Genomic DNA, 15,413 nt, shown 5'->3' on the forward strand with positions numbered 1-15,413 from the left:
TCGCGTACCAGTGCCTTCACTTGCACGAGCACCGTTAAATGTCAACTGATGTCAACTTTCTTTGAGGTTATGTTGTGATCACAGTTCAACGTATTCTCTCTGGTTCAAGTTCAACTAGTTCAAGCAACGAAACTGTATTACTGTATTTATATAGTAGCGTTCTAGTTTACTATGTATGTGTGTGCTGCTTTTGACAATATCATAACAAAAAGTTAATACTTCGTGCCATGGAAAGAAATCTCGATTTTTCCCATACTATCTATAAAAATGATCCTTTATTGTTTAAGAGCTACGTTGGCAAAGAGATAAGGATTTTAAATAAAGATGATTCTACGGTTTCTGGAATTGTTTACACCGTCGATCCTGTATCGGAAAGGTTAGTATTCTAAATGTGTGTTTCTGCTAAATAGACGTGTGCGTACCAAGCTCTCTTCTATTTTATTCGAAGTTATAAATATGTGCACTTTTCAAAATAAAATATTCAATATATATATTGTCTTGTAGACGTAAATTTTTCCTTTGAAAAAGGTTCAAAACTGAACCGAATCGTTAGGAAAGAAGAAAAGTTTATTGCAAAATTGCTAGATTTACTAAGTGATCGAAACGATAGCTTAAATATTTAACATTTACGATCGATAATCGGGATTATTTGAAAATATTCTATTTGTTTTAGAAACAGGTTTAAAATATTATTTCTCAAAATATGATGTACAGGGTGTATAAAACATAAGTATACAGTCATACAGAGATTTGTAAAAAAGTCTCTGCAAAAATGACCTTGATTTTCATGGTCAACATTTTCTCCATTGGAGCAACCATATAGATCGCAAATGAACCGATCTCTTAAAAATTTTATTTGAATTGTAGAATAACGATTATATTTCGAATAGTATTTGAGATATTTTTTCCCCAAAATTTTAACCAGCTCTCAATTTTATACAATCCAATATTTTCTGGTCAGAGTTGGGCAAAAATTTAATCAATGATTGACGATTAACTTCATCAATCGATTGAATCAATCGTCGATTTCTCGAAGACTCCTTTTTTTAATCGTACACATTAATCAATCAATCATGATTAAAATTTTAATCGATTAATGCCCAACTCTGTTTCTGGTTCTCTCATACTTCTAATATCTGTGTGCAGGACTGGTATTTTTTTGTTACTTTTCTAATAATTTGTGATCTACTTTTAGCATTGTCCTGTTACAAGGATGTCTACGAAACGATATAAAACTCGTCTTCGGACATGTTATAAAGAGTGTAGAAGTTTGCTCGGACGAATTACACGAATTACCAGAATTATTTATGAACCCACCAACATGTCTTCTCCAATCAACTCTGGATGAACGGAAGAATGCAGTGATTAAAATGCTCCGTGAAAACAGGTTCCCTATCAAGGAAAAAGAAAATATTTTAATGATCGAAGATGTTCTCTCCATAAAGCCACCTTACAAGCCTGACGATTGTATATCCGCGAACAGTATTATCTTAGGAAGAATACAGAGTCTATTATCTTGTGTAGAAACTTAATATTTTCAATATACGATATAAAATATAAGCAATTTAGAAAGTTGTACTTGTTAGATTCGGCGAGAACCGAAGAAAAATTGCCCAAATTCATTTTTTAACCACGATACGAGAACGGAATAATAATATTCCCAAAATAGCATATTACTTTATGAAAATGAATGACAACGCATGAAAGTTTATGTGTCATCGATTGATCTCTATTTTTGACGTTTGGAAATATTCACGTCATTAAAAGACAGTGCATATATTCGGTTGAAAAAATAATTTCAATCTAGATTTGTATTGTTCATTAAAATAAGCTCAAATACAACATCTTATAATATTATTGTAATTATTTCGGAATAAAATACTTTCTCTCGTGAAGCATTCGTTGATGTAAAAAAATATTCTCGCGTGTGTACATATAATAAATCCTAAAACAGGAAACGATGACTCTTTCACAATAAATGAAATACATTGGTTGATTTTAGTTACATTATGTTAATTCAATAAAAAAATACATGAAGTTACCTCTCTAAATGTCTACACGCGCTTCGATATTTGTTTCTAAATAAATTACGGGTTACTTAAAATATGCTAATCAATCATGAATTGTAGAAGAAAATGTTAGCAATTATTTTATAAGTGTGCCAAAGAATCACTTGCTGAATAACATACGCGTTTTATACTTAGATTTCCTGCTGTCGCAACTATAGTTATATCTGAAAATTTCTTTTCGGTACAGCATGTATTCAAAAAGTCGGTTTAAATAGCGAATGCTTTTCCCTAACTGGTTCAAGTACTAATCTGTAACTATTCACGCTACGGTCAAAGTTCTTAATCGTTTTATTGAGAAATGCTATCTACACAAAATAGAAATTTCTGCAAAGTTCTCCGTTACTGCACCCCGGCTCCTCGTTATTGCTTAACACGTTATTCGCCAAGTGGTTTCAAAGAATATTTTGGATATAGAAATGGCGTTTAACGTGTTAATGCTTTTGTCGCACGAAAGACTGCATCGATATAAGTAGCAGAGTATGAGATAAATGCAATTGCGGTATTGAATCAGTGCAATAAAATACAGCCAGGGACAAATTTAAGTGGACATCTTTTTATTCAATAAATTACTGAACGTGTTTAATATTTTAATAAATTGCTGAATGTATTGTACGAGGTATTATATCAGTTTTATATCGATAAATTTAATTGAAGCTTCTAGTACAAAGGATTAAAAACTTATAATTTTTAAAAAATTGTACCAAACGACTTGAGTTTTTTTTAGATATTAGAAGGATTAGTTTATAGTCCAGTCAACGAGAAGTAGTAGAAACGGGAACGCGATTAAAACCCCGCCGGGGGCGAATTTCACCCGGCTATTTTCTTTTTCATAATTAGTGAACTTTGAGCGCGGATATATCGGGAACTATGCGAGATACCGAAAAACTGAATCCAATCAATCTTGTGGCACATTTTGTCAGCTTTAATTTTGTTTAGAATGGTCTTATCGCTAGGACACATAGTTTCCGAGATATAAGCGGAAATCCGAAAAAGGGGACCTTCCCAAAGTCCCAAAGTTAAAAATTGTTCCTTCCATTTCCCTCTACACCCCCCTTATGAGCATTCATTGACTGGACTATTACTAGATGAGCGTCCATTTAATTTTGCCCCCGACTTTGTGTGAAAGAGCTTCGAATATCCGCTTCCGGCTTCTCTATGTATTTCCGTTTAATGTAATTCGTTGTACACGCTTGAAGAAGTCATGGGAAACTACAGATTTCTGTGAACTTTCAGCATTGTTGTACGTACATACTAAACAAAGTAAATAGATGCAGCAGTGGCGATGTCAATGGTAGCGATAGTAGTCGTATTAGCAGTAGCCAGTGGTGGAAATAGTAGCAGTAATCGTAGCAGCATTTCTAGTAGTAGTTCCTAATAGTTGTACGTACTATTAGTAGCGGCTTTGTTTAAAAATAACTATTCTAAGATAAAATAAGAATACCTAATTCCCTGATTCTATACTCGACGACAAGGTACTCCCTTTGGAAATGTTTATCAAAGACTTTCGAACATGTCGATCGCGTGGATCATATCGAAAAAGCATAGAAAAGAATGCGTGTAGAATTCTTCGAAGGCAGTGTTTGTCCGCAGAAATGCGTTGCACTTTCTGCGGGAGTGAAGTATACGTCCTATGGAACTTATAAGTTAAGTGATAGGTCATTCACTCTCTCCGTCGGAGTAATATTCTATCGGTGCTGGATCCCGTACTTTGCGAGAATATCTCAGACCCAAAGAATCCGCTAGACTCTCGATATGTGACAATACCTAGAGCAATGAAAATTGTAATTAAAATATTACGACGGTATTAACCCTCATTCGTCTCTCATTTCACGAAGTGAATCTGACACGAGGGACGAACGAGCAATTCTAGCCAGAAATGGAAGGTGTACGACTTCGTTAGCTTACATAATCCAACTGTTGTTTAGTGTGAGCCGCAGAAAGGCAAAACCGTATTCTACCTTCCATTAGGGGAGTTGCTGGGAATCCAACACCTACCGACGCTATGTTAAACTTTGTTAAGGTTCGTACAACCGCACTGTTCGTAAAAATCAGAATTTCAATTCTTCGTTTCGACGTTTCTAAGAATTTCGGATCGTCTTTACGTACCCAATTTTTGAAAACAGATAGACCAACATCGGCACAACCGGCGAATCTTCGTTTCCGTAAATGATAACACCGATCTGATTCAATCTACGCCGGAAATACCTGGTGTTCCTTGCCAGCTGTTTCGTTCTTCTTTGTCCATCATTCGTGCCGTCTTCGCCGGCAATTATTTTCATAGATGTGATAATTTGTCGCGCTACAGGCGGGGACATCGCCATTGCGTATGTATGCGCGTGACTGTTTATCCTTAAATGATTGATTAATGTCTAAAATTATACAATCAGCGTTGTTAATATTATGCTCTCGAAGATTACAGGACTTTTCTCGTCCGTTCGATATATTTCTCTCACCTTTGTTCCAGCAATATATCCGCCAGCGGATCCAAAACTTTTCGTAAATGTTCCCATAAGTATGTCCACGTCTCGTGGATCAATCCCATAGTAATCGCAAACACCTCTACCATGTTTGCCCAGTGCGCCTGTACTATGGGCTTCATCCAGATAAACGTATGCCTGCGAGAATCGTGCCGATAATTACATCCTAATTGTTACGCAGTTAGGAGCATAACACACACTTGAAATCAGAATAACTCTTTTATGAATGCATCAATCGACTTCGGTCTTTTTGCCAAGCTAGAACGATCAAGTTTACTGGACGGCACGACGTGTTACGCAAATTTTCTTCCCGTAATTTTAATTACACGTCGTCAAACTCGTGTAATTGATTTTTAAAAAATGATTTCTCTACTTACTTTGTACTTCTTCTTCAGCTCCATAATCTGGGGTAAATTTACTATGGAACCCTCCATAGAGTAAACACCTTCGACCACGATTACTATCTTCTTCCAAGGCTTTCCAGTTTCCGGCTGACCAAAAACTATTGCACTCTTCAGCCTACTCTCCAAATGTTTTACACCTACGACGAAGAATGAACATTTTTAGAAAAATCCAATTTCACCGTTTGTTTTTTTCATTCGATCCACTTCGAAACTTACTATTATGATTGAACACTCTGGTAGTGACACCGGACAATCTTAATCCAAGTATCAAGGAAGCATGATTCTTCTCGTCGCTAAGAACCAAGCAACCTTTACTCAACAACGACGGTAGATTCAGGGCATTTGTCGCGAATCCCATTCCAAAAACGATCGCATCCTCTACCCCGAGAAATCTGGCTGTCAGCTGCTCCAGTTCGTCGTGAATCGGCATGTTCCCTTAAACAATAAAATCGTGAAAGCTTATTAACCATCAATGCTTGATTGAACTTCATTAAACTCATAAAGTAACAATTTTCTGGCCTATTGGATCAGAACTCTAATTGTAAGTAGTAAGCAAATAGACGGACATTACATAGAGCATATTTAGTAGAATGATTATGTCCTTCAGCTGTTTTCCTCCGAGATACGCCGTTACACAGTTTTCTTAAGTTGAGTGGGCAGTAATTATTTTACGATCGCTACTGAACTCAAGGGCAATCGAAAGAAGTATTCGTTCATTTATAAAATAAACTAAAGGCGACCTTGAAGACTTCTCCGAGCCATATTATTCAATAAACAGAATTCTGAATACATTTGAAATTACAAGTTGATTGTAGAGAATTAGAGGTTGATTGTAGATTGTGGTACAAAGGTTTTGCAACTGTAGGCACATGATCGAATCTGTGCGTACACATTGCAGTTCTAAAAGCGACTTCCACACCCTGTTGCTGTTCTCGTTGGTCTTTCCAGGGCGAGGCAACACGCTACGGAGGGCGAGGGGAAGTGCAAACAATTAATTACCAAGTTCGAGACGAGCACTGCAGCTGGCACAGCCAAATTCCTTCAGGGTCTCGATACTCTGATCAGCACATTGCCCGGTCGACTCGGCAAAGCCCAAGTAGTTGTACGATCCCAAATTTATACATTCGGTGGTTGTCCCGGTGAACCTGAAATGAGTAGAAGCAAATGAGCGTGGGGACACTTTTTGAACGAACTGCCGGGAGGCTAATTTGATCGTAAAATGCGATTTGGAGAACGATACGAGCATCAACACGATTGAACTGCATCGAACCAATAAACCAGTCGCGATGCACCGAATTTGAATCTCAATTAAGGGGGTAGCCTCGTTTTTAGGATTGCAAGGGTACTTCAGTAGTCTGAAACGCTAGATAAAAGATCAATCTAGACGCAGTCGCTCTCAAAAGTCCTACTTTTATGTTTACAAGGCGTAATTTGCATTATTAAGAAGTACAAAGCTGCGCTGCAGCTATTTTCATAAAGCTGGGACAGTTATTCATGCTGCCGAATAATGTAAATTACTGTTACGCCTCCCAAATGAAAAAATAGGAAATTTGGGGCGACTGCGGTCTAGATTGATCTTTCATCTAGTGCTTTTTACTACTGAAATCCTGAGAACGAGTCTACCCCCTTAACACTAAACCTACCACGATCAAATGACTAGTTTTATATTTCTCAATATTATAGAAATGATAAAAGTCCATTTATAGGAAAAATAATGCAAACTTTCCCATCAATTACAGGCAATCTTAATAAATTTAGTGTTGCCAATTCGCATGCTTGGTAGGTTTAATGTTGAAGCTTTCGGTGCGTCGAAACCGGCGAAACCTCTCAGGATATTATAGGTTTTTCGCCCTCCAAATTCAACCTTTTGCTAATCAAATTCAACCTTTCGCAAACAAAGATATTATATAAGTAAGTTTTTGCAGAGGAACGTCAAATCAAATGTCAATTAATTGTTAAAAAGTAAAAAATGCTACTTATCGCAGAGATGCACATCAAATACTTATTTAAAAGCAATTACCAATTGCGGGATTGCAATCCCTAAATCCCAGATCCATCCCGCAGGATTGTCTCCTGTCCACGGTGACTTCTTCCGAACTCGACGAAGATGCTCTCAAGTGTGATTAATTAAAAATTGATTTGCATATACGGTTGAGTTTGTCTCGCAAAAGGGTGAATTTCGAATTTACCAGTGTCGCCAGACGAGGGGAATCACGGTGAGATGATGTTGTACCCCCTCTGGTGCCGATCTCGGCACTTTCCGGCGACACTGTGCATAACCTATAAAAGCGAGTATTTATACGCTCTCGGTGGCCGCAAAACCTCTTCACATACATATATATGTAATATACTTCATTACATTTAATCAAGACAAATGTCTGGCTTCCTGTATCTCCAATTGGCTCGTTACGATTTTCGAATCTGTGTAGTTCTCTCTCGCTTCCGAAACGACCGGCGGGAATCTTTAACAATGAAAATCTCGACTGATACCGTTTCGATTCGGTGCCAATGAATGGGAAACGCTGTCAAGACGTTCGAGGCAACCGTGACCGATCATCAATCAACGGTGACATTGCATCGAGCGATTTATAATGATAGGAGTAATCGTTGGTGCGATAACACGGTCACTTTTCCTCGGTGAAATTTTTAGTATGTTCATTGTAGACGACTTACTGGAACGACCATCCGTAATCTGGTGTTACTCTATCTTTAAGCGTAACAGTCGCACCTGGAACAGAGCATATCGGCCTGTTCCAGCAATCTCTCACTCTTCTGTACACGTATCGAAGATAAAACCTTTCGAAATTTTCGTAAAGCGGTGCGTAACCCTGCAACAAATATTTTCGCCTTAATTGCTGTCTCGCCAAAGCTCGCAGTACAATTATTCGGCCCGAGTAATCTGTAAAGGTACAAGCACCGATAGTTGATCAGTTCAGAAAAATTCTCTTCGCGGATAATAGTAAATGCTTCTTATTCTTTATTGAATAGAGAGACTGTTCAAAATAGTGTTTGAACTTCTTACATTGTGTAACGGAGCTCACTTTTTTTTAAAAATGTGTTGTTAAAATTTTAGACATTCTTGAAAATTTTATTATTCTGGCAGAAGTTGACCATCAGAAACTTCGTAGATATTGAAGCTTCGAAGCTCAATTTCAAAAACTTCGAAGATTTTAAAGCACTATTCCATTAAATCAACTTATTTACATGTTATCTTTATGGGTATTGTCTTCCTTGGCGCGGTTAGATATGACTGTGCCTCGTCCGAGATAATTATTTTCAACGCTGTCTTCGAGTGCCAATGAGAAACTAATTGACCTGTTGGCCTGGAAGACGAGTTAGATTTTTCTGTTCTACAGGGTGCCCCGAAAATGTCGGAGAACCTTGAAAGGGGTGGTTTCTTAGGTTATTCAAAGTCACTTTTTGGACACCCTGTATATTTATTTACCCCTTCGGTTCTACTATACTGACACAACTCTGTAGGTATGTTTTCGTGAAAATAGGAAAAAATATCGAAAATGAAACATTTCTTCCGATCTAGAATATTTCCATTCCCTATGATTTTTGAAATTTTATGGATACGAAATTGATGGTGCACCTCCTTCAATACTTAAACGTTTAGTAATTGATTAGATACAGAGTTGGGAAAAATTTTATTGAAATAAAAATTTTTATCCAACTGATTTTATTGAAATAAAAATTTTACCCAACTCTGATTAGATACCAGTATATCCGATAGTGTAAACAATATTTTGAATAATAGTACAGCAATTTTTAGTGGCGCCTCTCACAAGGGAAGAACCGACTTCGATTTTGATAATTTTTTGTGAAATGATGGTATATGGATCCCTAATTATGTATGCAAAATATTAGGTATAGTTACTCGATAGTTTTAAAGATATGATCAATTAAAGTTTCATACCTTGTTGTTACTTTAGCAAGTTGTAAGCAGGTTGAACTTTAATTGTTCATATCTTTAAAACTATCGAGTAACTACACCTAATATTTTGCATACATAATTAGGGATCCATATACCATCGTCTCACAAAAAATTATCAAAATCGAAGTCGGACACTTGGGGTCCACCTTCATGACGTCACCCATTGTAAATACGTTCGACCAGTTTATTGTGTCTAGCGTTAATTACAGTTCTCACCGTTTTCCGAACTGAACCATCAAAATCAATTCCACCGAGTCCATTCGTCGGACTCGGTTACAATCAATTTTAGTTCGTGGTCGCATTCGTACGTAATACGTGGAACATTCATCGCCATGAATTGTTTCGTTTAACCCACTATGTTCTGAATTATGTCATTCTTATTTCCCCCTGATCCTTCGCTCTAGGAACTTCAAGACACTTTGAATAACACGTACGCTAAGTGTAGATAGATCTTGGACAATCACTAACACACTATGTACTATTAATTTAACATTACATTGAATTCACTTGAAAATAAAAATAAAATCTGGCCATCTACAGGGTATTTCACCTAACTCGGCCACCTTGAATATCTTCGTTGTTTTTAAAGATACGTCAAATGTCTGAAGGATAAAGTTGAATGGTAAAATGGGCTTTACACGATACTAAAAAATTTTTGTTTTTATGTCATTCTTTTCAGAGATATGAAGGTCACCTTCATTTTTTTTAATGGAACGAGGTATTTTTTAATACATCAATCGATGCAGCTGGACATTCGTAATAAAAAAGTACTAACCTATGTATGTCGAAAAGTTAGTAGTTCAGGAGATATTTTAATTTAAATAACTCTAAAATACCATTACTGTCGAGGGGGCGTAGCCTTTGAAACTCGGCCGTCGCGCGTAAGTAAATCCGAGCGCCGAGCTGTATTATACACATGTGCAATTATGAAGTCAGTCTAAGGAATTCTTGACATAAAATCGAGCAATAAAATAATATGGTTGAGGATCGTAATTGTGTACTATCTTACCTCTCTGTTGTACTCTTTCGCGACTTTCGGCGTGAAAAACAATTGGTTTATAAAACCCAGGAACATAAGAATATAGAAGCCGAGGTGGGTCAATGCCGATGTAATGAATGGTACCTTCTCGAACGACTCCTTCGATCTTGGGTTCGTCCACTCTGCTTTTGTCCCTTTCTCTGGAAACTGAGGGCATATTAAACCTCGATCAAATTTCTTGCACAATTCTGGTTTCCCTTTGTCTAACCTCCGATATCATTCACTTCGTTTATTATGATAAAAATTTATATAAAAGGGTCCATCTAAATTTTTAACCATTTTTTTAAATAGAAATAACTTTGCTGAATAATTTCTCATGGATACATTTATTTGTTAATCTTCGTGTAGCCAACCAAAATGTGTAGGTTATTTAAAACAAATAAAAAAAGGGTCCATCTAAATTTTTAGCCATTTTTAAATAAAAATATACCCAAAGAAATAACTTCCGCCCCACCCCAGTTTTTAAAAAATTTTCAGTAGACCTGTGCATAGAGGTGGGCAATATTTGGCGAAATAAATATTTCAAATACTGTTTAAGAATTGGATTTTGTTTGGCTTAAAAAAAATAGTATTTGAAATAGGATAATGTAGTTTCAAGAATAAAATATTTTACTTCGACACTCTAAACCACCATGTCAAATATTTATAGTTTAAGAATTTAAATCAATAAATCAAATATATTTCCATTTAACAATGTAATACAGAAAATAAAATATTTTATTATAATGATCTGACATTAAATGTAACACATGCTTTAATTTAACTTGAAGCATTGGGTCTCATCCTTTGGATAAATAATTTATACTTGTAAATGTATTGAATACGAACCATTATTTTCATCAAAATATTTACAATAAAAGTAACAAAATATTTCGTGATGAAAGCCAAATATTTCTTATATTCTTGAAATGAAATACTATTTTCAAAAATTCCTGCGTCAAATAAAATATTCAATTTTTAAAGTTGGTACGCATACTTTAAAATAAATAAGATTATTAATATTTATTATTTAAAATGCTATATTTTATCCAGCTCTGGCTGTTCATTGTTAAACATGGAAAACGAAAATGTACAGGTATTTACGAAGATAAGATATTTCAACTATGTATACGACTTGACAGAAGTGTACACGAAATTTTCTCGAATAGTATGCAATTCCTCCATACATAAACATTGTTTATATCTTGTACCGTAACTAATCGTGAAGGAACAGCGAGTTGGCAGTCCATGAAATCAAAGATAAAACATGGCACATTATGTATTTCAGCGCGAATTTCAGAATTGACTATTAATTATTCAACAGTATGCGGATAAGAAATGTGTGCTTGTTGTTTAACACGAAACCTACCGAGCACAAAAAGTGATTACAATGTTTTAGCTTGTAAAAAAATGGCAAGGCTATATTTATTTATATTTTCTGCAATTTTCGTTACAACTTGTGCTTGGACAAAGAAACTTATCGAATCAATTTTCATGCAAGCAGCTTCATCATTTCAAAAATTGTAAAATGAAAAATCAAAATCGTTATTAATTGTGCTTGTTTTAAAAAAAAAATCTGTTAAAACATTTACTTACAAAGTTAAACGTCGATTTTCAGAGGTGGAGTACATCTAAATTAGAATTGCAGAGGCAAAATAAACCTATTGTGTCTAATTGCAACGTACGATCATAGAGATACAATCAGTTCAAAATAAAGTTTCCCGCTGACGCTAAAAATTATTAAAAACTCCGGCGACAACCCAACAGTATCCGCGTGAATAAATAAATTATCTCAATAATTCCCTACGAATGTCCATCAATTTTTCATTAAGTATAAAATACGAATTGCTACATAATAATAAAAGATTTTGCTAACCCAAATATTCAAAGGACTGAAAATAATTTTCGATTGTGTGTCACGCGAACTATAATGTTTTAAAACAACCATTCAATGCTGCTGTAACCAGCATACGATAAGAAATATGTAGAAGCATTCCCTGTGACTAGTTTTGTGCATTAAAAAACAGCGCGAGTACCAAAATCGATAACCTCGACCTCTCGCCGCGTAACAGTAACACAGACTAAATTGTAATAAGCATTGTTCGCGAAAAAGAATGTACACGAGTATGCATATACAGTCCTCCTAACGGCACAAATAAAAAACACAAGCTGTTCGATCCAATTTTAAAAAGGTTATTCATTTTTAACGAAACGTGAACCGTCTAAAAATTAAAAAAAAAAAAACGAGAAACAAGTGTCGCGAGTAAATTCGTAAATCGAATTTTTTTTACACGGGAAACTTGTGTACGCGATAACGAATCCCTATATCTAAACAATACGGAAATATCGCGAACAGATATCCCGGCCAGTTATATGATTCATCACAGGTCGATAAGAATACTTTATCAGGGAAAATCATTTATAGAATTTATAAGACACACTGATCATTTCTAGTAGCCTTTCTAGTAGCATATACAATGTCGAAATAAATTTCTAATACCGATGATTGCACCGAGAAAACTATATGGACACGGAAATAAATATTATGATGTTTTCTATGCTCGTGTCTTGTGGCTCTTAAAAACGAAACTGTCGCGCAATATGTAACGGTGTAACACAGAATGCGGTATGGACATTGAGAAGCCCCTGTATACATACAGTGACTCGAATTAATATTCGGACGCTCTAAAAAACGCGATAATCTTTTTAATATTGGACTATACGATTCAAACATTTTTCGGAAGCTAGAGCACTTAGTTCACTACAGGATGTGAAAAGATATTTTTTCGAAAGTTGCAATTGGTCGGAATTGTGGAGAAAATAGTAAACTAATTGCTCTAGCTTTCCAAAAAAGTTCAAATCGCATAGTCCAATATTTGAAAAGTTACGGTGTTTTTAAGAGTGTCCGAATATTAGTGGAAGTCACTGTATGTATATACATATATTTATTATACTAAACTATGATAATATTATTTCCCCTACGTTCCAACGCAAATGTGTTCCACGACGAAGTACGTTTTCCCCGAAGTTACAGTCACGTGTTGACATTGAATGTGTTCGATAGCTGATAAGTATCGTCGCATGAACTTCGAGGACAGGTTAGAATCGCAGGGTACAGTAATATCGGCACATAAGTCAGTTACATATTAAATTAATTGAATACTTGTTTCAGTTAACGAGATTAGATAACAATTTTAGGGTGCTTCGGTATTTATATCTGTGCAAAACACTTTACATATTTTATTTATTTATTTGAAAATCAGATTCAACATCGACAGAGATCGACATGGTTTTTTTAAGTCACCGACTTCAGTGACTCGAGAGCATTATGGCGTGAATAGCCATCGTTCGCTCAATTAAAGATAACTCCACCTTAAAATTAGTTTCATCCCACTTCTGCGTGTTCGTTTAACAATGTTTTGAAAGGTAGAAGACAGCTGGGTTCGTGATTTCATTCTGAGCGAATGTTATTTCGAATTATATTGTTACAGGGAGTTTCGAAAAAAAGAATCGTTCCTGAGATTTCTGACAGAACTATTTACTTAACCCTATTTCACAGATTCCTAACAGAACCGAGTACAGAACTGGGTAAAATAGTATTCGAAATAGAAAATAAAACATTTTATGTGAAGGAAATGGTTCATATGAATACATTTATGGGTATAAATTGTTTCTCAAAGGAGAACCCAATGTTTTTTATTTTCTGATTTTATTTTACGATCGAAATTCTTCAAATATAAATATTCTACTTCATATAATTCATATTTCAAAATATAATATTCATTTGAAGAATATTAGAAATATGTCGATTTCATCTCGAAATATTTTATTAAATACTTTTATTGTAAATATTTTGCTGAAAATAATGGTTCATATTCAATACATACATTTATAAAGTATAAATTGTTTCCCAAATTAAAGTATTTCTGGTAGTGATATAATAAAACATTTTATTTTCTGTAACAGAAACTGTAAATATTTGACATCGTGGTTTAGATTCCCAAGATCAAATATTTTACTTTTGAATTTACATATTCTATTTGAAGTACTATTTCATCAAGCCAAATAAAATCTAACACACCAAATATTGCCCACCTCTGACCAAGTGTCAATGATAAAGTGATTTTATCGCTAGTGATGAGACACATACTTCAGTATACAGTTATACAGTATACAACGTAACTATTTACGCGATTTGATCAAATGATTAAAGATATAAAGACCGCACGAACGGTCTTCTAATTTTTATCTGTTGCTTCTTTAACGTTAACGTGTCTCTAAACATTCTAAACCTCGATATCATAACCGGTACTTTGACTTAGGAAACCTGAAGGACATTCATGTTATTTTATACACACGGTGTACTTTCTGAAAATAGTTCAACAAACAATGTAAGTTCTAGGTGAAGGAAATGTGCGTGACAGGTGACGATCTAACCTGTACACGTCCATTGCTCTGTGAACCGGCATGGCCATTAGTTATGATGTCTTCGCGAAAGGTTAATCCGTTAGTGTTGTTAGGTTTCCCTTCGTGTTCATTCAGTCTTCTCCTGGTGGTAGCTTGTGCCGCCATTTTGCGAAGGGCAAGCAAATCTTTTCACTAAAGCCGTAGGTCCGGACAGAGAAAAGGAGAGAAAGAGAAAAAGAGAGTGTGAAAAACGGAGGGTATGCACACGACTTTACAGCACGACGAACAAGCAAAGACTGATGCTCGAAAAGCTTGAAGCCACGCGTCATGATATTAGTCGCGCATGCGCCATCGTTCCTCTGACTTTATGACCGCGATTTACGCAGAAACGTGGGGATAACGCAGAAATACAGCGATACACGCATGCGCACATCCAATGAATTAGTATGATTGCTGTCAGGATTAGTATACATTTGAAAATAACGATAATTAAACAATTGCGAGCTCTGAAAGGGTCGTCTTATAACTGACCTCTTTTACCATTATTTCTACGAACAAAAGAATCTACAGCTATGTCAAGTAATTAACAATTTTTATCATCGAATTCCAAATGAAATTTTATGTTTACAAGAAGAACGTGTGCGACACTTCAAGGTATAAACATGCGATTCGATCAGACGTGGGCATTATTTATTACTATTTAATATTTTAGGTTTTATTTTTTGCTTGTATTAGTTTAGATAAAAAATAATACTCTGTGAACAATAGATTGTAAAACCAAGTCCATTTCTGGGCTGCGAAGCCGAAATAAATAAATTCTGAGAAATCACATTACTTATGGCTGTTTTAAAGAATTTAATATAAGAAACTATGTCGTTTGCCAAATTTCAAAAATTCGTTGAATTATTTGTACTCGTAAATGTGCTAAATTCGAGCTTTCAGCAATAATATTTAAAATTAAAGATAAAGACAAAATGTTCAAAATTGCTATTTTCAAAAATTACTGCGTCAAATAAAATATTTAATTTTTAAAGCTGTACGCATACGTAAAAATAAATAGGATCGTTAGCAATTCACTAATTGAAATACTATTTTATCCAG

At 35.2% G+C, this 15,413-nt stretch overlaps 2 protein-coding genes across 3 annotated transcripts; one reads left to right on the top strand and one right to left on the bottom strand.

Moving 5' to 3' along the window:
• The first annotated feature begins 227 nt into the window (after positions 1–227).
• Positions 228–1,532, top strand: LOC143218414 (gem-associated protein 6). The gene is made up of 2 exons (XM_076443570.1): positions 228–376; positions 1,196–1,532. Exons 1-2 carry the CDS (start codon positions 228–230, stop codon positions 1,530–1,532), a joined length of 486 nt encoding a protein of 161 aa, XP_076299685.1.
• Positions 1,533–3,125: 1,593 nt separating this feature from the next.
• On the bottom strand, positions 3,126–14,736 carry Lace (serine palmitoyltransferase long chain base subunit). 2 transcript variants are annotated; one of them, XR_013011047.1, is made up of 11 exons: positions 14,343–14,736; positions 9,897–10,073; positions 7,624–7,778; positions 5,950–6,095; positions 5,167–5,385; positions 4,924–5,087; positions 4,523–4,684; positions 4,176–4,438; positions 3,975–4,104; positions 3,511–3,833; positions 3,126–3,440 (listed from the first exon to the last, which is right to left on the bottom strand). XR_013011047.1 is itself a non-coding variant. In XM_076443551.1 (10 exons), the coding sequence occupies exons 1-10, from the start codon at positions 14,475–14,477 to the stop codon at positions 3,726–3,728; spliced, it is 1,659 nt and encodes a 552-aa protein (XP_076299666.1). In that variant the 5' UTR covers positions 14,478–14,736; the 3' UTR covers positions 3,126–3,725. The 2 variants fall into 2 exon arrangements, 1 of the variants encoding a protein (XP_076299666.1); XM_076443551.1 differs by having other exon boundaries at positions 3,126–3,833.
• Positions 14,737–15,413: the final 677 nt, after the last annotated feature.

Source organism: Lasioglossum baleicum, chromosome 19, assembly GCF_051020765.1.
Source record: "Lasioglossum baleicum chromosome 19, iyLasBale1, whole genome shotgun sequence".
Taxonomy (NCBI): Eukaryota; Metazoa; Arthropoda; class Insecta; order Hymenoptera; family Halictidae; genus Lasioglossum; species Lasioglossum baleicum.

What these genes read in the sequence shown, in the direction of transcription:
- LOC143218414 (XM_076443570.1), top strand. Translation starts at nt 228, where the DNA reads ATGGAAAGAAATCTCGATTTTTCCCATACTATCTATAAAAATGATCCT. An exon ending in GTCGATCCTGTATCGGAAAG is followed by an intron (nt 377 to 1,195) that starts GTTAGTATTCTA and finishes ATCTACTTTTAG; the next exon opens with CATTGTCCTGTTACAAGGAT.
- Lace (XM_076443551.1), bottom strand. Translation starts at nt 14,477, where the DNA reads ATGGCGGCACAAGCTACCACCAGGAGAAGACTGAATGAACACGAAGGG. An exon ending in AGAGCAATGGACGTGTACAG is followed by an intron (nt 10,074 to 14,342) that starts GTTAGATCGTCA and finishes ATATGCCCTCAG; the next exon opens with TTTCCAGAGAAAGGGACAAA. An exon ending in TATCTGTTTTCAAAAATTGG is followed by an intron (nt 4,105 to 4,175) that starts GTACGTAAAGAC and finishes TTTTACGAACAG; the next exon opens with TGCGGTTGTACGAACCTTAA.